At 38.1% G+C, this 16,754-nt stretch overlaps 1 protein-coding gene and 1 pseudogene across 1 annotated transcript in view; one reads left to right on the top strand and one right to left on the bottom strand.

Moving 5' to 3' along the window:
• Nucleotides 1–16,754, top strand: part of Ptpn4 (protein tyrosine phosphatase non-receptor type 4) — a 177,079-nt gene that overhangs the window by 54,851 nt on the left and 105,474 nt on the right. The window contains exon 3 of the mRNA XM_038349264.2: nt 15,228–15,335. Coding sequence (XP_038205192.1) covers nt 15,228–15,335 — 108 coding nt within the window. The remainder of the gene's footprint in view (nt 1–15,227; nt 15,336–16,754) is intronic.
• LOC119827663 lies at nt 861–2,119 on the bottom strand (annotated as a pseudogene).

Here is a 16,754-nt window from a genome sequence, read left to right on the forward strand (position 1 = left end):
ACAAGCTTCAGGAATTGCTTGTCTCCAGCAAGTGTGTCTCAAAGATTGGACTAAGGCTGTCAGACTTCCTGACAAGCACCTTTACTCTCTGAGCCATCTTGCTAGCTTCCTTTCCATTTTTTAAAAGATTCATTTTATTATTATATGTGTATGGGTGTTTTACATTTGTGTTTGCCTGGGCACCACATACATGGAGTCACAACTGAGGCCAAAAGAGGGCCTCTGATCTCCTGGAACTAGAGTCATAGATGGCTGTGAGCTGCTATGTGGGTGCTGGGAATCAAACCTGGGTCCTTCACAAGAACAGTCAGCTCTCTTAACCATTTAGCCCTCTTCCCAGTCCCCTTTCCAGTTTTGGTTTTGTTTTTCAAGACAGGTTTTCTCTGTGTATCTTAGGCTGTCCTGGAACTCACCTTGTAGACCAGGTTGTTCCGGGGGTGGAGGGGGGGTTTTGTCTCGGCCGCCCAACTAGCTTACACACAAAATAACCACACAGAAACTGTATTCATTAAAACACCGCTTGGCCCATTAGCTCTAGTTTCTTATTGGCTAATTCTTACATCTTAATTTAACCCATTTCTATTAATCTGTGTATCACCACTGGACTGTGGCTTACCGGCAAGGTTCTAACCAGCATCCGTCTCTGGCAGAAGATCCATGGCGTCTCCCATTCTGTCCTTCTTCCCAGCATTCAGTTCTGCCTTCTCTGCCTACCTAAGTACGGCCCTATCAGGCCTAAAGCAGTTTCTTTATTCATTAGCCAAAGAAAGCAACACATGAACAGAAGAACCTCCTACAATGCACATACAAAAGTACATAAGCAAGTCACTGATGCCTCTGAAACCTTTCTTCTTCCTTTGTTAGGTATCTCCTTCAGCTTTTTGAGTGGTTCCTCCCATCAAAGCACTGATGTTGCTGAAGTGTGTGAGGAAATGAAGCTGTGAACTCATAATACTTGCTTGCTTTTGCTGTCCTTTCTCTTGCTTGCTAGCATTTAAATACACCTTCATGCTCTATCTTCACAGTTAATCCTTTGATGATCCTCTTGACTCTGACAAGTGACATGAGGATGCCAAGCATCATGCATTTCTTCTGGGGTATCTGAACACTGCTCCTTAAGCTCATAAATTACAGAGCTGCTCAATACCCATCTCCTGCCTTGTTCCAGATGCTTTTACTCCTACTCACCTCAAGTGTGGTGAGACGTATTTAAACACACCTTTTACTGATTTCATCTCTCTCTTCATCCTCAGAGCTCAACTTACTTAGCATATTTCTGGAATAGGGCTTAAAACAAAGTGGATCACTCTCACTGAGGCTGCCTCTCACTGTGCTCTTGACTAGTTTGTCAATTTAATACTTCAGTTTTTGGTTCAAGGGGCAAAGTTTTTCTAAAGCTGTATAAATCTCCTCGAGCATCAAAACTGCAGGATGTCCCTTCTGAGGCTTTGTCAGGATAAGGTAGCTCAAATCTGTAAGGTACATGAACAACAGCTTGTTTTTTATTTCTATTAACTGTAGACCCTTCTCTGTAGAATATGTTTCCACTGTAGCCATTTTGTCAGTGTTTGTACTGATTCAGTTACAGTGCTCCCGGAGTTGTTTCGAGACAGGGTTTCTCTGCAGCTTTGGAGCCTGTCCTGGAACTTGCTCTGTAGTCCATAGTTGGCCTGGAACTCACAGAGATCAGCCTGTCTGCTTTCCAAGTGCTGTGATTAAAGGTGTGTGCCACCACTGCCCAGCTTCCTGGGGAGTTTTCAAAAGTGTTACTAAATTTGACACATTGGACTCCAGCAAAGCCCACCCTTTTCATGGCCCCCACTTTTCCCTTTTTTTTATTACATTTATTTAGTTGTTTTGTAGTGGGAGCACACATATTTGGAGGTCAGAATAATATCTACTTTAACCATGTGGGTCCTGGTGATTGAATTTAGACCATCAGGCTTGATAGTAACTGCCTTTCTTTGCTGATTCATTGAGCCAGCCCCAGTCTATTTTATTTCAAAATGTCTAGTAGGTTTCTTTGACTGTTTCCTGTCCTTTAACTTTTAATTATTTCATGAGTCTATTGCTGCTCTGTGTATGTTTGGAAAAATGCCTACTCACATAACTTGGTCATTTTAACATCTTTTCTATTGTTAAATAGTAAGAATGTGTGTGTGTGTGTGTGTGTGTGTGTGTGTGTGTGTGTGTGTGTATGTATACACTGGATGTGAGCCACTAGTTACTAGGTTAGGTATGTGATTTACAAATATTACCCTCCATTCTTTGTTTTTTGGGTTATCTTTTCATGGTTTTGGAGGTATCTTTTAATAGAAAATTTTAACCTTTGGATTCCAGTTTGTCATATCTTTTTTTTTTTTTTTTTTTTTTTTTTTTTTTTGTCCATGGTTGCTAGAATTTGAGGTGTTTTTTTTTTTATGATATTAGGTAGGGATCCAATTTTATTGTTTTGTATGTGGATATCCATTTATCCTAGCATCATCTATTGAAAGGACAGTTCATTCCTGTCTGGATGTTCTTGGCTCTTATAACAGCAAATGCAATAGTTGATTTCTGGACTCTGTTCTTTTCTACTTGAATGTCTGTTATTATGAGAGTATCACATCATCTTGATATCTGTAGATTCATAGAACATTTCAAAATTGGGAAATGTGAGTTCTCCAGCATTTTTCTTTTCTGTTTTTTTCTATATGTGTACATTCAAGATTGCTGACTTGTGACTGAGGAGATGGTTCAAGAGATTAAGAACATATTTTTCTTGCAGAGAATCATGTTTAGTTCCCAACATCCATGTTGGGGGTGCTTAAAGCCATCTGTAATTCTTTCCTCCGTGGTCACCTGAACTTAAATGCACACAAACACACCACACATGTAGTTAAGAGATTGCTGATTGTTTGTGAGTTGGCCACTTTTGTTATTTATATTACCTGTTTTCTCTTAAAATCTATTGCTCTGGAGGTACAAGGGAGCCAGAGACCTCCATGGGAGCAGGCCTGAGCCAGGGACTTCCATGGGGAGCCCAAACCAGGGACATCTGTGGGAATAGGCCTGAGCCAGCAACTCTGCCGGAGCAGGCCTGAGCCTGTGATCTCCACTGGAGCAGGCCCCAGACAGTAACTTCCACTGGGGCAAGCCTGAGACAGCAACCTCCAGAGGAGCAGGTACAAGGGAGCCACTGCTGAGGGGAGCAGGCCAGAGCCTGAGATCTCCCTGGGACCCGGCACAAGTCAGGTACCTACATGGGAGCAGGCTAAAAGCCAGGGACATTTGTGGGAACAGGCCTGAGCCAGAGACTCCTGCTGGAGCAGTCCCAAGGCAGCAAGTTTCATAGGAGCAGATACAATGGAGCCACTGCTGAGGGAGCAGACCCAAGTCAGAGACCTCTGCGGGACCTTTGTGAGAAAATAGAATCTCAAGCGCTGAAGATACATCAGAGGAAATAGACTCATTGGTCAAAGAAAACATTAAATCTAACAAAAGCTTATCACAAAATATCCAGGAATGTTGTAGGAGGAGGCAGCTTGTTTGTTCCCAGCTGCTCAGCCCTGAAATAGCCATACAGAAACTGTATTAATTAAATCGCTGCTTGGCCCATTAGCTCTAGCTTCTTATTGGCTAACTCTTACATATTAATTTAACTCATATTTATTAATCTGTGTATTGCCACGAGGCTGTAACTTACCAGGTAAAGTTCCAGTGTCTGTCTCTGGCAGGGCTACATGGCTTCTCCCTTACTCTGCCCTTCTTTCTCCCAGCATTCAGTTTACTTTTCCCCACCAGCTCTACTCTACCCTACCAGGCCAAGCCAGTTTCTTTATTAACCAATGGTATTCACAGCATACAGAGGGGAATCCCACCCACATCACCTACCCTTTTCTATTTAAATGAAAAAGGAAGGTTTTAACTCTTAACACAGAAAAATTACATATAACAAAACAGGTATCAAGTAAGAATTATAGTTAGAATATTTATATCTATTTTATCTTTTATCATAACTAAGGAAACCTATAACTCTCTGGAAGGTTATTTTATTACCTAAGTAAACAGGAAATGCATTGTAAGCAACTTCCAAAACTCTAGAATTGACAGAGACATCTCACTGCCTGGACAGTTTACCCAGAGTTCTTCTGTACCATTGGAACATTCATCTTCAGCCTACAGGGCCATAGTATCTAGCAGAGTTTTCCACAAAGCAGGAAATTTCAATGACAGTTCTGCCTATATTAGCAGTGTGTCAGTCAGTTTCTTCTGTGTCCTACTTCATGAAAGAAACTGCCAGACATTCTGCAAAATAAGGGAACTAACAGATGTTATTACTCAAATGGACTTAATAGATACCTATAGAATATTCCATACAAACATAAAAGAATATACCTTCTTCTCAGCACCTCATGAAACCTCAAAAATTGACCACATATGAGGCAACAAAGCAAACATCAACAGATACAAAAAAAATTGGAATAACCCCATGTATCTTACCAGATCACCATGGCTTAAAATTAGAATTCAACAGCAACACTAATTTTAGAAACCCCACAAACACTTGGAAATTAAACAATGCTCACCTGAATCATCAATGAGTTAAGTAAGAAATAAAGGAAGAAATTAAAGAGTTCCTAAAATTCAATGAAAATGACCACACAACATACCCAAATTTATGGGACACAATGAAAGCAGTGTTAAGAGGAAAGATCACAGCACTAGATGCCTTCATAAAGAAGCTGGGAAAATCCCACACTAGTGACTTAACAACACACCTGAAAGCTTTAGAACAAAAAGAAGCAAACTCACCCAGGAGGTCTAGATGACATGAAATAATCAAATTGAGAGCTGAAATCAACAAAATAGAAACAAAGAAACAATACAAAGAGTCAGTGAGACAAGTAGTTGGTTCTTCGAGAAAATCAACATAATAGACAAACCCTTATCCAAACTAACCAAAAGGCAGAGAGAGAATATCCAAATTAACAAAATCAGAAATGAATACGGGGGACATAACAACAGACATGGAGGAAATATCTAGAGAATCATTAGGTCATATTTCGAAAACCTGTACTTCACAGAATTGGAAAACTTAAAAGAAAATGGACAATTTTCAGGATAAATACCATTTACCAAAATTAAATTAAGACCAGATAAGCAAATTAAATAGACCTAAAACCATTAAGGAAACAAACAGTCGTCAAAAGTCTCCCAACAATAAACAAACAAACAAACAAATAAATAAATGCAAGCAAGCCCAGGGCCAGATGGTTTCAGTGCAGAATTCTACAAGATTTTCAAAGAACTAATACCAATACTTCTCAAAATGTTTCACACAATAGAAACAGAAGGAACATTGCCAAACTCTTCTTATGAGGCTACAATTACCCTGATATCCAAATCACAGAAAGACATTACTAAAAAAGAGGCCATTCTCACTCATGAAACATCGATGCAAAAATACTCAATAAAATACTGGCAAATCAAATCCAAGAATACATCAGAACCATCATCTACCATGACTAAGTAGGCTTCATCCCAGAGATGCAGGGATGGTCCAGCATATGAAAATCTGTCAAGTGTAATCCACCATATAAACAAACTGGGAAAAAAACCCCACTTGATCATCTCACTAGATGCTGAAAAAGCTTTTGACAAAATATAACATCCCTTCATGATAAAAGTCTTGCAGAAAGCAGGGATACAAGGAACATACCTAAACATAATAAAGGCAATATACAGCAAGCCAACAGCCAACATCAAACTAAATGAGAGAAACTCTCAGAGATCCTACTGAAATCAGGAACAAGACAAGGTTGTTTACTCTCTCCATATCTATTCAATATAGTACTTGAAGTTGTAGCTAGAGCAATAAGACATCAAAAGGAGATCAAGGGGATACAAATCAGAAAAGAAGAAGTAAAACTCTCATTATTTGCTGATGATATGATAGTATATATAAATGACTGCAAAAATTCTGCCATGGAACTCTTTCAACTCATAAACACCTTCAGTAATGTGGCAGGATAAAAGATTAACTCAAAAAGATCAGTAGCCCTCATTTATACAGCTGATAAGTGGGCTGAGAAAGAAATCAGAGAAACATCACCTTTCACAATAGCCACAGACAACAAAATATTTAAGGAGTAACTCTAACCAAACAAGTAAAAGACCTGTATGACAAGAACTTTAAATCTTTGGAGAAAGAAATTGAAGAAGACACCAGAAAACGGAAAGACTTCCCATGCTCTTGAGTAGGTAGCATATACATAGTAAAAATGGCAATCTACAGTTTCACTGCAATGCCCACCAATGGGGTACTACACAGCAGAAAAATATAATGACATCTTGAAATTTGTGACCCAGTGGATGGATCTAGAAAACATCATATTGAATGAGGTAACCCAGACCCAGGGAGACAAATAGCATGTGTGCTCACTCATAAATGGCTTTTAGACATAAAGCAAAAAAGGAAAGAAAGAAAGAAAGAAAGAAAGAAAGAAAGAAAGAAAGAAAGAAAGAAAGAAAGGCCCTCAAAAAACAGCTTACAATTCACAGTTCAGAGAACCTAGACAACAATTAGGAACCTAAGAGAGACATTCACAGATCTAACCTACATGAGGACCATGGGAGAGGATAGAAGGGAGGGGAGTGAAGAAAAATATATAGCTCAATAAAAACAATAAAAAGATTCATTTAAAAAAATCTACTGCTCTGATCTAATATAAAAATGCTTATGATTCATGTTTGTATAGTTTATCTTTTTCATTATTCATTATTTTCAACCTATGTGTATCATTATATGATATATCCAGGAAACTTAAAAATATATTTGAGTTAATGGTTGTGTGTGGAAGGATGCTTTATTTTTTTACACTTCTATTTTATGAATGAGTTCAAGATAGAAAAAAATCTATTACCAACAGTGTGTGTGTGTGTGTGTGTGTGTGTGTGTGTGTGTGTTTTGTTGTATGCCTATGTGTGCACATGGAGGCCAGAGGTAAACACTGAATGTCTTTCTCAATAACGTTTCACTGTCTTTTGATGTTCCTATTTGTTAGGAAGATCTGTTTACTCAGAGGGTGATCAGAGTCTAACTTCTGATAATAACTGGAGGATTTTGGTCTTTTAAGAGCTATTATAATGTGCAATTGGGCTCAATATGGAGGGAATTCCCCCTGGAATCCTGTTGGTCTTCAGGAGAGCCTCTTTTAAAGTAGGTACCTCAGGGAACATCTAGGTTAGGTGATTATATTTTTTTAAATGGATTTTTATTGAGCTCTACATTTTTCTCAGCTTCCCTCCCTACCTCCCCCCGCTTCTTCAACCCTCTCCCAAGGTCCCCATGTTCCCAATTACTCAGGAGATCTTGTCTTTTTCTACTTCCCATGCAGATTAGATCCATGTATGTCTCTCTTAGGGTCCTAATTGTTGTCTAGGTTCTCTGGGATTGTGATTTGTGGGCTGGTTTTCTTTGGTTTATGTTTAAAAACCACTTGAGTGATTTGAGTGAGTACATATGATAATTGTCTTTCTGGGTTACCTCACTCAAAATGATGTTTTCTAGCTCCATCCATTTGCCTGCAAATTTCAAGATGTTATTTTTTTTCTGCTGTGCAGTATTCCATTGTGTAAATGTACCACATTTTTTGTATCCATTCTTCAGCCAAGGGGCATTTAGGTTGTTTCCATCTTCTATGACAAACAATGATGCTTTGGACATAGTTGAGCACATTTCCTTGTGGCACAGTTGAGCATTCTTTGGATATATACCCAAAAGAGGTATTACTGGATCTTGAAGAAGGTTGCCTCCTCATTTTCTGAGAAATTTCCATACTGATATCCAAAAGGGTTGTACCAGCTTGCCTTCCCACCAGCCTTGCATTCCCACCAGCCTTGCATTCCCAGATCAGCCCTCTGTCTGATGTGGGGTTAGTGAAGATCTTCTCCCATTTTGTAGGTTGTCGTTTGTTTTGTTGACCATGTCCTTTGCTTTACAGAAGCTTTTCAGTTTCAGGAGTTCCCATTTATTAATTGTTTCTCTCTGTGACTGTGCTGCTGAGGTTATATTTAGGAAGTGGTTCCCTGTGCCAGTGCGTTCAAATGTACTTTCCAATTTCTCTTCTGTGAGGTTTGGTAGGGCTGGCTTTATATTGAGGTCTTTGATCCATTTGGACTTGAGTTTTGTGCATAGTGATAGATATGAGTCTATTTTCATTCTTCTACATGTTTTTATCCACCCATGCAGTACCATTTGTTAAAAATGCTTTCTTTTTTCCATTTTATATGTTTTGCTTTTTTGTCAAAAATCAGGTGTTCGAAGATGTGTGTATTGATATCTTCTGTTCAGTTCCATTGGTTCTCCTGTCTGCCTTGTTCTTTTACTGATCCTTATATGAAATAAGAAAATCTGAAGGGCTGACAGTACTTGCAGAGGGACTAAAAACCACACATAAACTTTAGAATTGTTTCAGTAAACTATGTTCTCATTCACTGACTCAACTAATCAAATATTAATTAACTGGCTTTTTAAAGCAGCTTTCTGAGAATTGTTAGTTCATAGTGTGTTTCTCCTTCAGCTATTTTCTTTTTATTCTCATCTGGGCAATTTAATCTGCTCTATTTATCACCCTTTCAGTGGTAGCCTTTAAGGAATATGACTTCTGCACATTGCCTGGCCTTACAGGCTTTCCTTTGAAATGTAGGTAAAAACCTTTGTGACCTTGAAACTCTTATCTGTGTGCCAGCAAAAATATCATATGGACGTAGCCAAAGTTTTGCTGCCAGCCTGAATAGTAACTGGACTCCTTTGGACCATGGTTGAAGTAGCCTTCTTGTGCATGACACTCCTGGGTTTATGGAAAATGCTTCTCTAGGTGGTCTTGTGCAATCAAGGTGTCAGGTAATGTAGTGAGGAGGCGAGCAGGCTTGCTTTTTGTCCTGCCTGGCTCCCACACGGCTAGCTTAAAACCCAAAATAACAACACACAAATAGTATTCATTTAAACACTGCCTGGCCCATTAGTTTCAGCCTCTTATTATCTAATTCTCACATCTTGCTTAACCCATTTCTAATAATCTGTGTAACACCACAAGTGGTGTCTTACCGGGAAGGATTCAGCATGTCTGACCTGGTGGCTGGTTTCATGGCATCTATCTCAGAGAGGAGAGGCATGGCATCTGCCCGAAGCATCTGCCTAACTTCCCTTTTCCCTAGCATTCTGTTCTGTTTACTCCGCCTACCTAATTTTCTGTCCTATCAAAGAGCCAAGGCAGTTTCTTTATTAACCAATGAAAGTAACACAGACACTCCTCCATCAAGGTAGCATTCTCTACTTAATGGGAAATCTTCTCCGATGAGTGTATACGTTTATATTCTTTGCCCTGGTATGAGTGGTAGGTAGTCTCACTGATATCTGTAGTATCAAGGAATCTCTTATTTTCCTGGTACAAACTTGTCTTTCTTGAATGACTCCAGTGTTTTTTGTTTGTTTGTTTGTTTGTTTGTTTTTTCCAACCACAACCTTATTGTCAGAAAGTTTAAGTGCCAGACTACATGATTTTCTGGCCAAACCACATATTTTTCTAATCTTCCTGTTTTGTTCCTTGCTTCAAAAAACTATAATAGCCTGATGTTGGTGTATGCTTTTAATCCCCAGGAGGCAGAGGCAGGCAGATCTCTGTGAGTTCATGGCCAGCCTAATCTACAAGAGTTAGTTCCAGAACAGGCCCCAAAGCTACAGAGAAACTCTGTCTGGGAAAACCAAACCAAACAAAAAACAAATAACAGCTAGCAATGACTGTACTATAGCCTGAGTCCTGGATTTCCTCCATCAGATTAATTAATGCATTGTCTTTAAATTCTACTTTTCTGAAAATCTCAGTGCACAGACAAAATGCAAGTTTTTTATCACCCTGTAACATGAATGGCCTTTAGTCCTTTTCCTTATAGATCTTTATTTTCACCTGAAACCTTATGAAGCTGATATTCACTGTCTGTATTCCTGTTAGCCTTCTCACATCTTTAAGTACTCCTTGCTTTGACTTCTTCAGCTCTTATCACCAAATTTTCCCACATTTCTCCCTTAAATGAATCTCATATACTTTAGAACTCTATGGTTCGTAATTTCCACATCGACTTCACTTTTCTGTTTCCAATTTTCTGTGTTAACTTTTCACAGCTATTAAGCCCCCCCCCAAAAAAAATAGAAAAAGGACTTATTTTTTGGTTCCATCATCTCTTGGGTGTGGTTAGACGGAATATCATAATGGGATCTGTATTAGAACAAAGTTGCTTTCTTCATGGAAATCACGAAGCAGAAAGACAGGAAGGATTTAGGGCAAGATTCAGCTCCTAGTGACCTTATTTCTTTCACCTCCTAAAGTTTCTAGAACCTCCCCTGTAAGCGGAGACTGCTTGTTTTCTGGCCACCCAGATCTGAATAATCACAAAGAAACTATATTAATTACAACACTGTTTAGCCAATAGCTTAAGTATATTCCTAGCTAGCTCTTCCATCTTAAATTAGTCCATTTCTATTAATCTATGTATCACCACTAGTCTGTGGCCTGCTAGGAAGGCTCTGGCGTCTTTCTCCTTCAGCAGCTACATGGCATCTCCTGAATTCTGCTTTTTCCCCCTGCATTTAGTTTCCTCACCTAGCTTAATTCTGCCCTGCCATAGGCCAAAGCTGCTTCTTTATTAACCAATGGTAATAAAACATTTACAGCTTACAGAAAGGAATCCCACATCACTCCCCATTAATAAATAGTACCCCCAGGAGAGGACCACTTCTTCAACATATGCGCCTCAGGATGGTGTTTCATATCTGAACCATAACAATTACACATTTTCTGTCTCTTGTGATGCCTACATGACCTCTACACACTATCCTCAAGAATACTGTCATCAGATGTGCTCCCTTTACTTAATACTTTCAGAACCATAAGTCAAAATAAAGGTCTTTTTGGTTAATCTCAACCAATCTGTTTTATTGTGGTGTTGATAACAGAAAGTTAATGAAGTATGGAATGAGCAGATTGGTTTTTTTTATTTGTTTTTTTTTTAAATAAAGAACCCTCATTTTTTTTTTCAATGTGGCCACATTAGTAAGAGGGACAAAGAGATCCAGTAAAAACCGCGCCCCAGTCCAGGGTTCTCTTTTAACGATTATTTTTATTTAATGTGTTTGAGTGTTTGGTCTATATGTATTTATGTGCAACTTTTACGTTAGTGCCCATGAAGGCCAGAATAGAGCATCAAATCCCCTAGAACTGGAGTTAGGAGGTGGTTGTTAGCCATCATGTGGGTGTGGGGGACTGAATACAGGTTCTTTGCAAGAGCAGCCTGTGAGTGTTCTTAACTGTTGAGTCATCTTACTAGCCTCTAAGCTGTGTTTGTTAAGTCTTCCTTCTATTCTTTCAAAGCTCATTGTTTTTGAAACTGAACTTCTCTTATGGACTGCAGTGTTTATGTTGTTTCTTTTAAATCAGCAAATGGAAGTACCAGGAATCCATTGGCTAATCAAGACACAAACACTATATTTTTTTTGAACTTCAGGTGAATTTTTAATTAAATCACAGTGCCATACATGTATACAGTTACTAAGGTTTTAGAAATTATTACAGTACTCATATATACATCCACACAGATACATATAGGAACACAACAATCTTGATGTGTCTTTTTTTTTCTCACCCATAGTCAGTTATCTTTTGTATTGTGATGTTTTTACTCTTTTGGCTTTTTACTCTTTGGTCTTTGTCCTTTTGGGGGAACCAGCACCTCATTCCCAGATAAATCACACATGGAGGCTTATTCTTGGTTATGAATGTCCAGCCTTAGCTTGGCTTGTTTCTCGCCAGCTTTTCTTAAATTATTTCCTTTTTATTGCCTCAGGGCCTTTATCCTTCCTTGTTTCTATATACCTTTCTTTACTTCTTTTTCCGTGGCTTCTTGTGTAGCTGGGTGCTGGCTCCTGATGTCTTTCTCTCCTTGTTCTATCTTGCTCCCTCCTTTCCTCATTTCTCCTTCTATTTATATTCTCTGCCTGCCAGCCCTGCCTGTTCTTGTTCCTGCCTCACTATTAGCCATTAAGCAATTAAACCATCAGGTGTTTTAGATAGACAAAGAATCACAGCTTCACAGAGTTAAACAAATGCAGAATAAACAAAAGCAACACATTTTTACATCATTAAACATTTCCACAGCATAAACAAAAGTAACACACCTTAAAATAATATTCCCCAACAACATTTTTGCAAATGTGTTGTTTTGGAGTAGGTGATTTCACTTTGTCATCTTACATGCTCTAGTTTAGGTTATGTATTACTATTAATACAGTCATCTCCTAGTTGAACTTGCTGTCTTTATTCTTTATATTTTTTAGATTTATTATTTACTTTGTTTTATATGTGTTTGTTTTGCTGCACATTTGTTTGTGTAGCATGTGTGCACCTGGTGCCCACAGAGAGCAGAAGAGGGGTTCAGATTCCCTGGAACTAGATTTATGGATGGGTATGAGCTACCTACCATGTGAGTGTTAGAAACTGAACTCAGGTCCCCTGCAAAAGCAACAAGTACACTAAGCCATCTTTCCAGTCCCTTTTTGTTTTTATTCTTAGCATCTCCATTTCATTGCACAAAGCCTTATGGAAGCTTTTGTTTCAAAATTTAAAAATTTTATGTTTTAATTAGTTCATTATTTACATTTCACCTGGAGGTATAGCAAAGAAATGAGACTACTTTATCTTGTTCAGAAGAGAAGAGTGTGTTAGATTCTCAGTAGTAGCTTTAAAAAGTAATGCTTAGTCCTTTCCCTAGACCAGCTAATCAGAATGGGAAGAGGGGAGTGGAGATTGCAGCAGTATTTAATTTTGTTTTAATACAGGTAACCAAATGGGCACCAGTATTGAGTAGTGCCATTTGAAGCACATACTTTCTTCCATTGGTTGTCATTCTTGATGCAGTTTTGACCAGTAAGACATGATATATAGTCTTTTTGCGCAGTAACTTTAGAAATATGTTTGTTTTCTTGAATGCCATCATGTATGGGTATGGATCTTGGAGTTGCTGATAAAGTTGTTAAATGCCCAGAAATATAGCAAGCCCTGGAATGCAGGTGAGGCAAAAGGGCGGGAACTTAGTTCTTGATTGCCTCTTATTGGCTGATTTATTTAGCTCTGGAATCTGTTCTACCTTTATACTTTATATTATGAGAAAAAAGTCCTTTCTGCTCTGTGATTGCTTCTAACTTGATTTAGAATCTTTCTGACTACTATAGCCAATGAGAGGAAATAATAGTAAAATATACCATGCTATGTTTTCTAGTGAACACATTGATTTGTTTAAGCTATTTCTTTCAATATTAGATTTTGTTTTGCTGTTCAGGTATACCTGAAATAGTTGATAAAGTTACTGTTTTTGCTTAATACTTAGAAATTTATTCTGGGGAGATGGCTCTTGGAAGTAAAGTGTGCAAGTATGGAAAGTATGCAAGAGCCTGAAATTAGATCCTCAGTACTCCTATTAAAAGCTAGCATAACTGCACCTGTCTGTAACTCCATGCTGGGGTATGGAGACAGGAGGATCCTAGGGATCTAGGATTCTGGCCATCCAGGGCTATCCTAAATAATGAACTCCGGGTTCAGTGATGGATCCTGACTCAAAAACTAGAGAGGGGCAAGCAACATGGCTCAGCAGGTACAGGTTGACAGTCTTGACCACCCGAGTTTAGTCACTGCAACTCACATGGTGAAAGGAGAGAACTAACTCCTAAAATTTCAATTCTTACCCCCACATATGTGCTTCTGCATGTACATGTGCACTTGTGTAGACACACATAGATTAATGTAAAAATAATGTAAAATTATTAAAAAGATATTGAGCACAATAGAGGAGATAGCTGACATCAACCTCTGATTTTCCATATGCACACACCCAGATGTGTCCTGCTGCATGCACACACCCAGATGTGTGATTCCATACATACACACCCAGATGGGTACTTCGATATGCACTCACACAGAAGGATGCTCCCACATGCGCGCACGCACGCACACACACACACACACACACACACACACAGATGGGTGATTCCTCATGCATACAACCAAATGTGTGCATCCACATGCACACACACATATGGGTGTTACACACACACACACACACATACACACACACAGAGAGAGAGAGAGAGAGAGAGAGAGAGGGAGAGATGGGCACTTTTGTACACACACACACAGATTGTTATTTCTGTATGCACACATGGATGCTTCCACATATACACCCAGATGGGTGCTTCCACATGCACACACAGTTGGATACTTCTGCATGCACACTCAGTTTTCTAATTTTTTCCCTAAAAATTGTATCATTTAGTAGTTCTATAGGTAAATAAATATTTTTATCTTACTCATTGGATTTTATTTTTTGTTATCTACTCATGGCATGTCATTGTGACTTCTCATTTTAATTTCTATTATTATTGATAAACTTGTTAATTTCTGTTTTATCTGTTATTTTTGCTCATTACTTAGTAAATTATTCAAGTATTTCTTCTGTACCATATTTAGTAGCTGTGGAACATGGGGATAATAATGTCTACATTACTGATTTGCTAAGGTTAAAGTTAGATATTTTCTAAAATTCTGTATGTAATTGTAATGTTTTGTTCTGTCAAATCAAAGGCCTTTCTCAAATTTCCTTCAAAGTTTTTCCATCTACTGCTTTTATGACTTCTATACAAAGCTGTATTTTAAACTGTAATCACCTTTCTAGTCATATAGTGTAAAAATAAAAGGCATAGAGAGATAGCACAGACATGTATGCATATACACATATATATGCATACACAAGTTATTGTGGCAGCTATATAATAACAAAAATACCATGATAATAGCCTACAGAAGATATTTTCAATCAAAAGTTTCTTATCTTCATATTTATTATTTTCTCTATGACCAGTTTTTTTTTAAAGTATTCACATGTCAAACTTTATTCTCAATGAAGTCATTAGTGTAAAAACAATGGCCATTGTAGTAAAAAAGGACAAAAAGTTATGCAAGGTTAAAAACATACAGTCCACACCTTTAATTCTAGTTCTTGGGAGGCAGAAGAAGGTGAATCTTTGTGAGTTCAAGGCCAGCCAGGGCTACTTAGTGAGCTTTGTCTCTAAAAGGAAAAGGGAAGAAAAAAAGGTATAAACACACTATAACGATGGTTTTGTATTATTTTTCTTCCAGAAACATGATCAGGGGCAAGTTCTGTTGGATATAGTCTTCAAGCATCTTGATTTGACTGAGCGAGACTATTTTGGTTTACAGTTGGCTGATGATTCCACAGATAACCCAGTAAGTTCAAGCAGTTGCCTTTTATTTCCTTGTAGTTTTTCTGTTTCTTATATAAAGCCCTTTATGATTTAATGAGCTTAACATTTTTAATTGAAGAATTAGACTCAATTCCTTTTCCTATTTTGCTTTTCTTGTTGTTTAAAGGTATCTGAGTCTATTCCTTTTAGATATTTATAGTTATAAGTCAACTTGTAAAGTGTAGTACTAGTTTTATTGTGTCTCAGGCCTCTTGATCTAAAGCAAGAAACCTTTGAGGTCAGAAGTTCTCAACCTGTGGGTCACAGCTTCTTTAACAAACCTCCAAAAGTATTTACATTAGGATTCATAACAGTGGCAAAATTACTGTTATGTAGTAGCAATGAAAATAATATTATAGTCAGGTTTCACTACAGCATGTGGAACTGTATTAAAGGTTGCAACATTGGAAAGGTTGAGAACTACTGCTTTAGGTGTATGTAAGTTTACTAAGATGTAATTGGGGTTGTTTTGTGATATTCATGAATATTCTAACAAGTCTTAGTTTGTTAGTGGAAATTTCCGAAGTAAGAATATTTTATGAAGACCCTTACATGGGATATTCCATTTCAGAACTGTGCAAATCCTCAGTCTTAAGCTCCTTAGGTTCTTACCTACTTTTTAGTTCTCCCGGTCCTGGTTCTTCTGGTTAGAAACATCAGGTCAGAGAAATAGAGGATAAAATCTAGTGACTTCAGAGAGATGCTTACTTTGACAATTAAGCATTATAAACTGTACTAAAGAAATATACCTATTATGGGCCTAGCTGTATTCTTTGTAATTTTATGTGACTAGACTATGAAAGACTTAACAAAAATATGCTTTTTTTTATTAATGTAATGGATTTCTGGGTCTTTTTTGTTTGTTTGTTGTTTGTTTTTCTTTCTCTGTTCAATGTGAAGTGTTGTTTTGTAGCCCACGCTGGCCTCATACTCCAGTCCTCAGCCCCCAGTGTGGAGATGCAGGTGTGTGCTGTCATTTCTGGTCAGGAGGAATGGATTTTGAAAGAAATACTTTTACTATTTAGAAAATTTGTAGTTTGAAGACAGAGTTCTCTGAATCAGTGTTTTACCTTTTTCTTTATGGTTGCTGGAGAGATGGCTCTGATAGCTTACATCTCTTGTAGAGTGATGTGCGATTCCTCTCTGTATGCTATGAGTACCATTGGTTAATAAAGAAACTGCTTTGAGCATATATCAGAGCAGGACAGAACAGAGCTAGGCGGGGAAAAGTAAATTGGATACTGGCAGAAAGAAGGTAGAGTCAGTGAGAAGACATGTAGCCCCTCCAGAGACAGACACTGGAATTTCACCCAGTAACCCACAGCCTTGGGACAATACCCGGCTTAATGGAGATGAGTTAAATTAAGATATAAGTTAGCCAGGAATATGCTTAAGCTATTGA

The sequence above is a fragment of the Arvicola amphibius genome, chromosome 12 (assembly GCF_903992535.2).
Source record: "Arvicola amphibius chromosome 12, mArvAmp1.2, whole genome shotgun sequence".
Lineage (NCBI taxonomy): Eukaryota > Metazoa > Chordata > Mammalia > Rodentia > Cricetidae > Arvicola > Arvicola amphibius.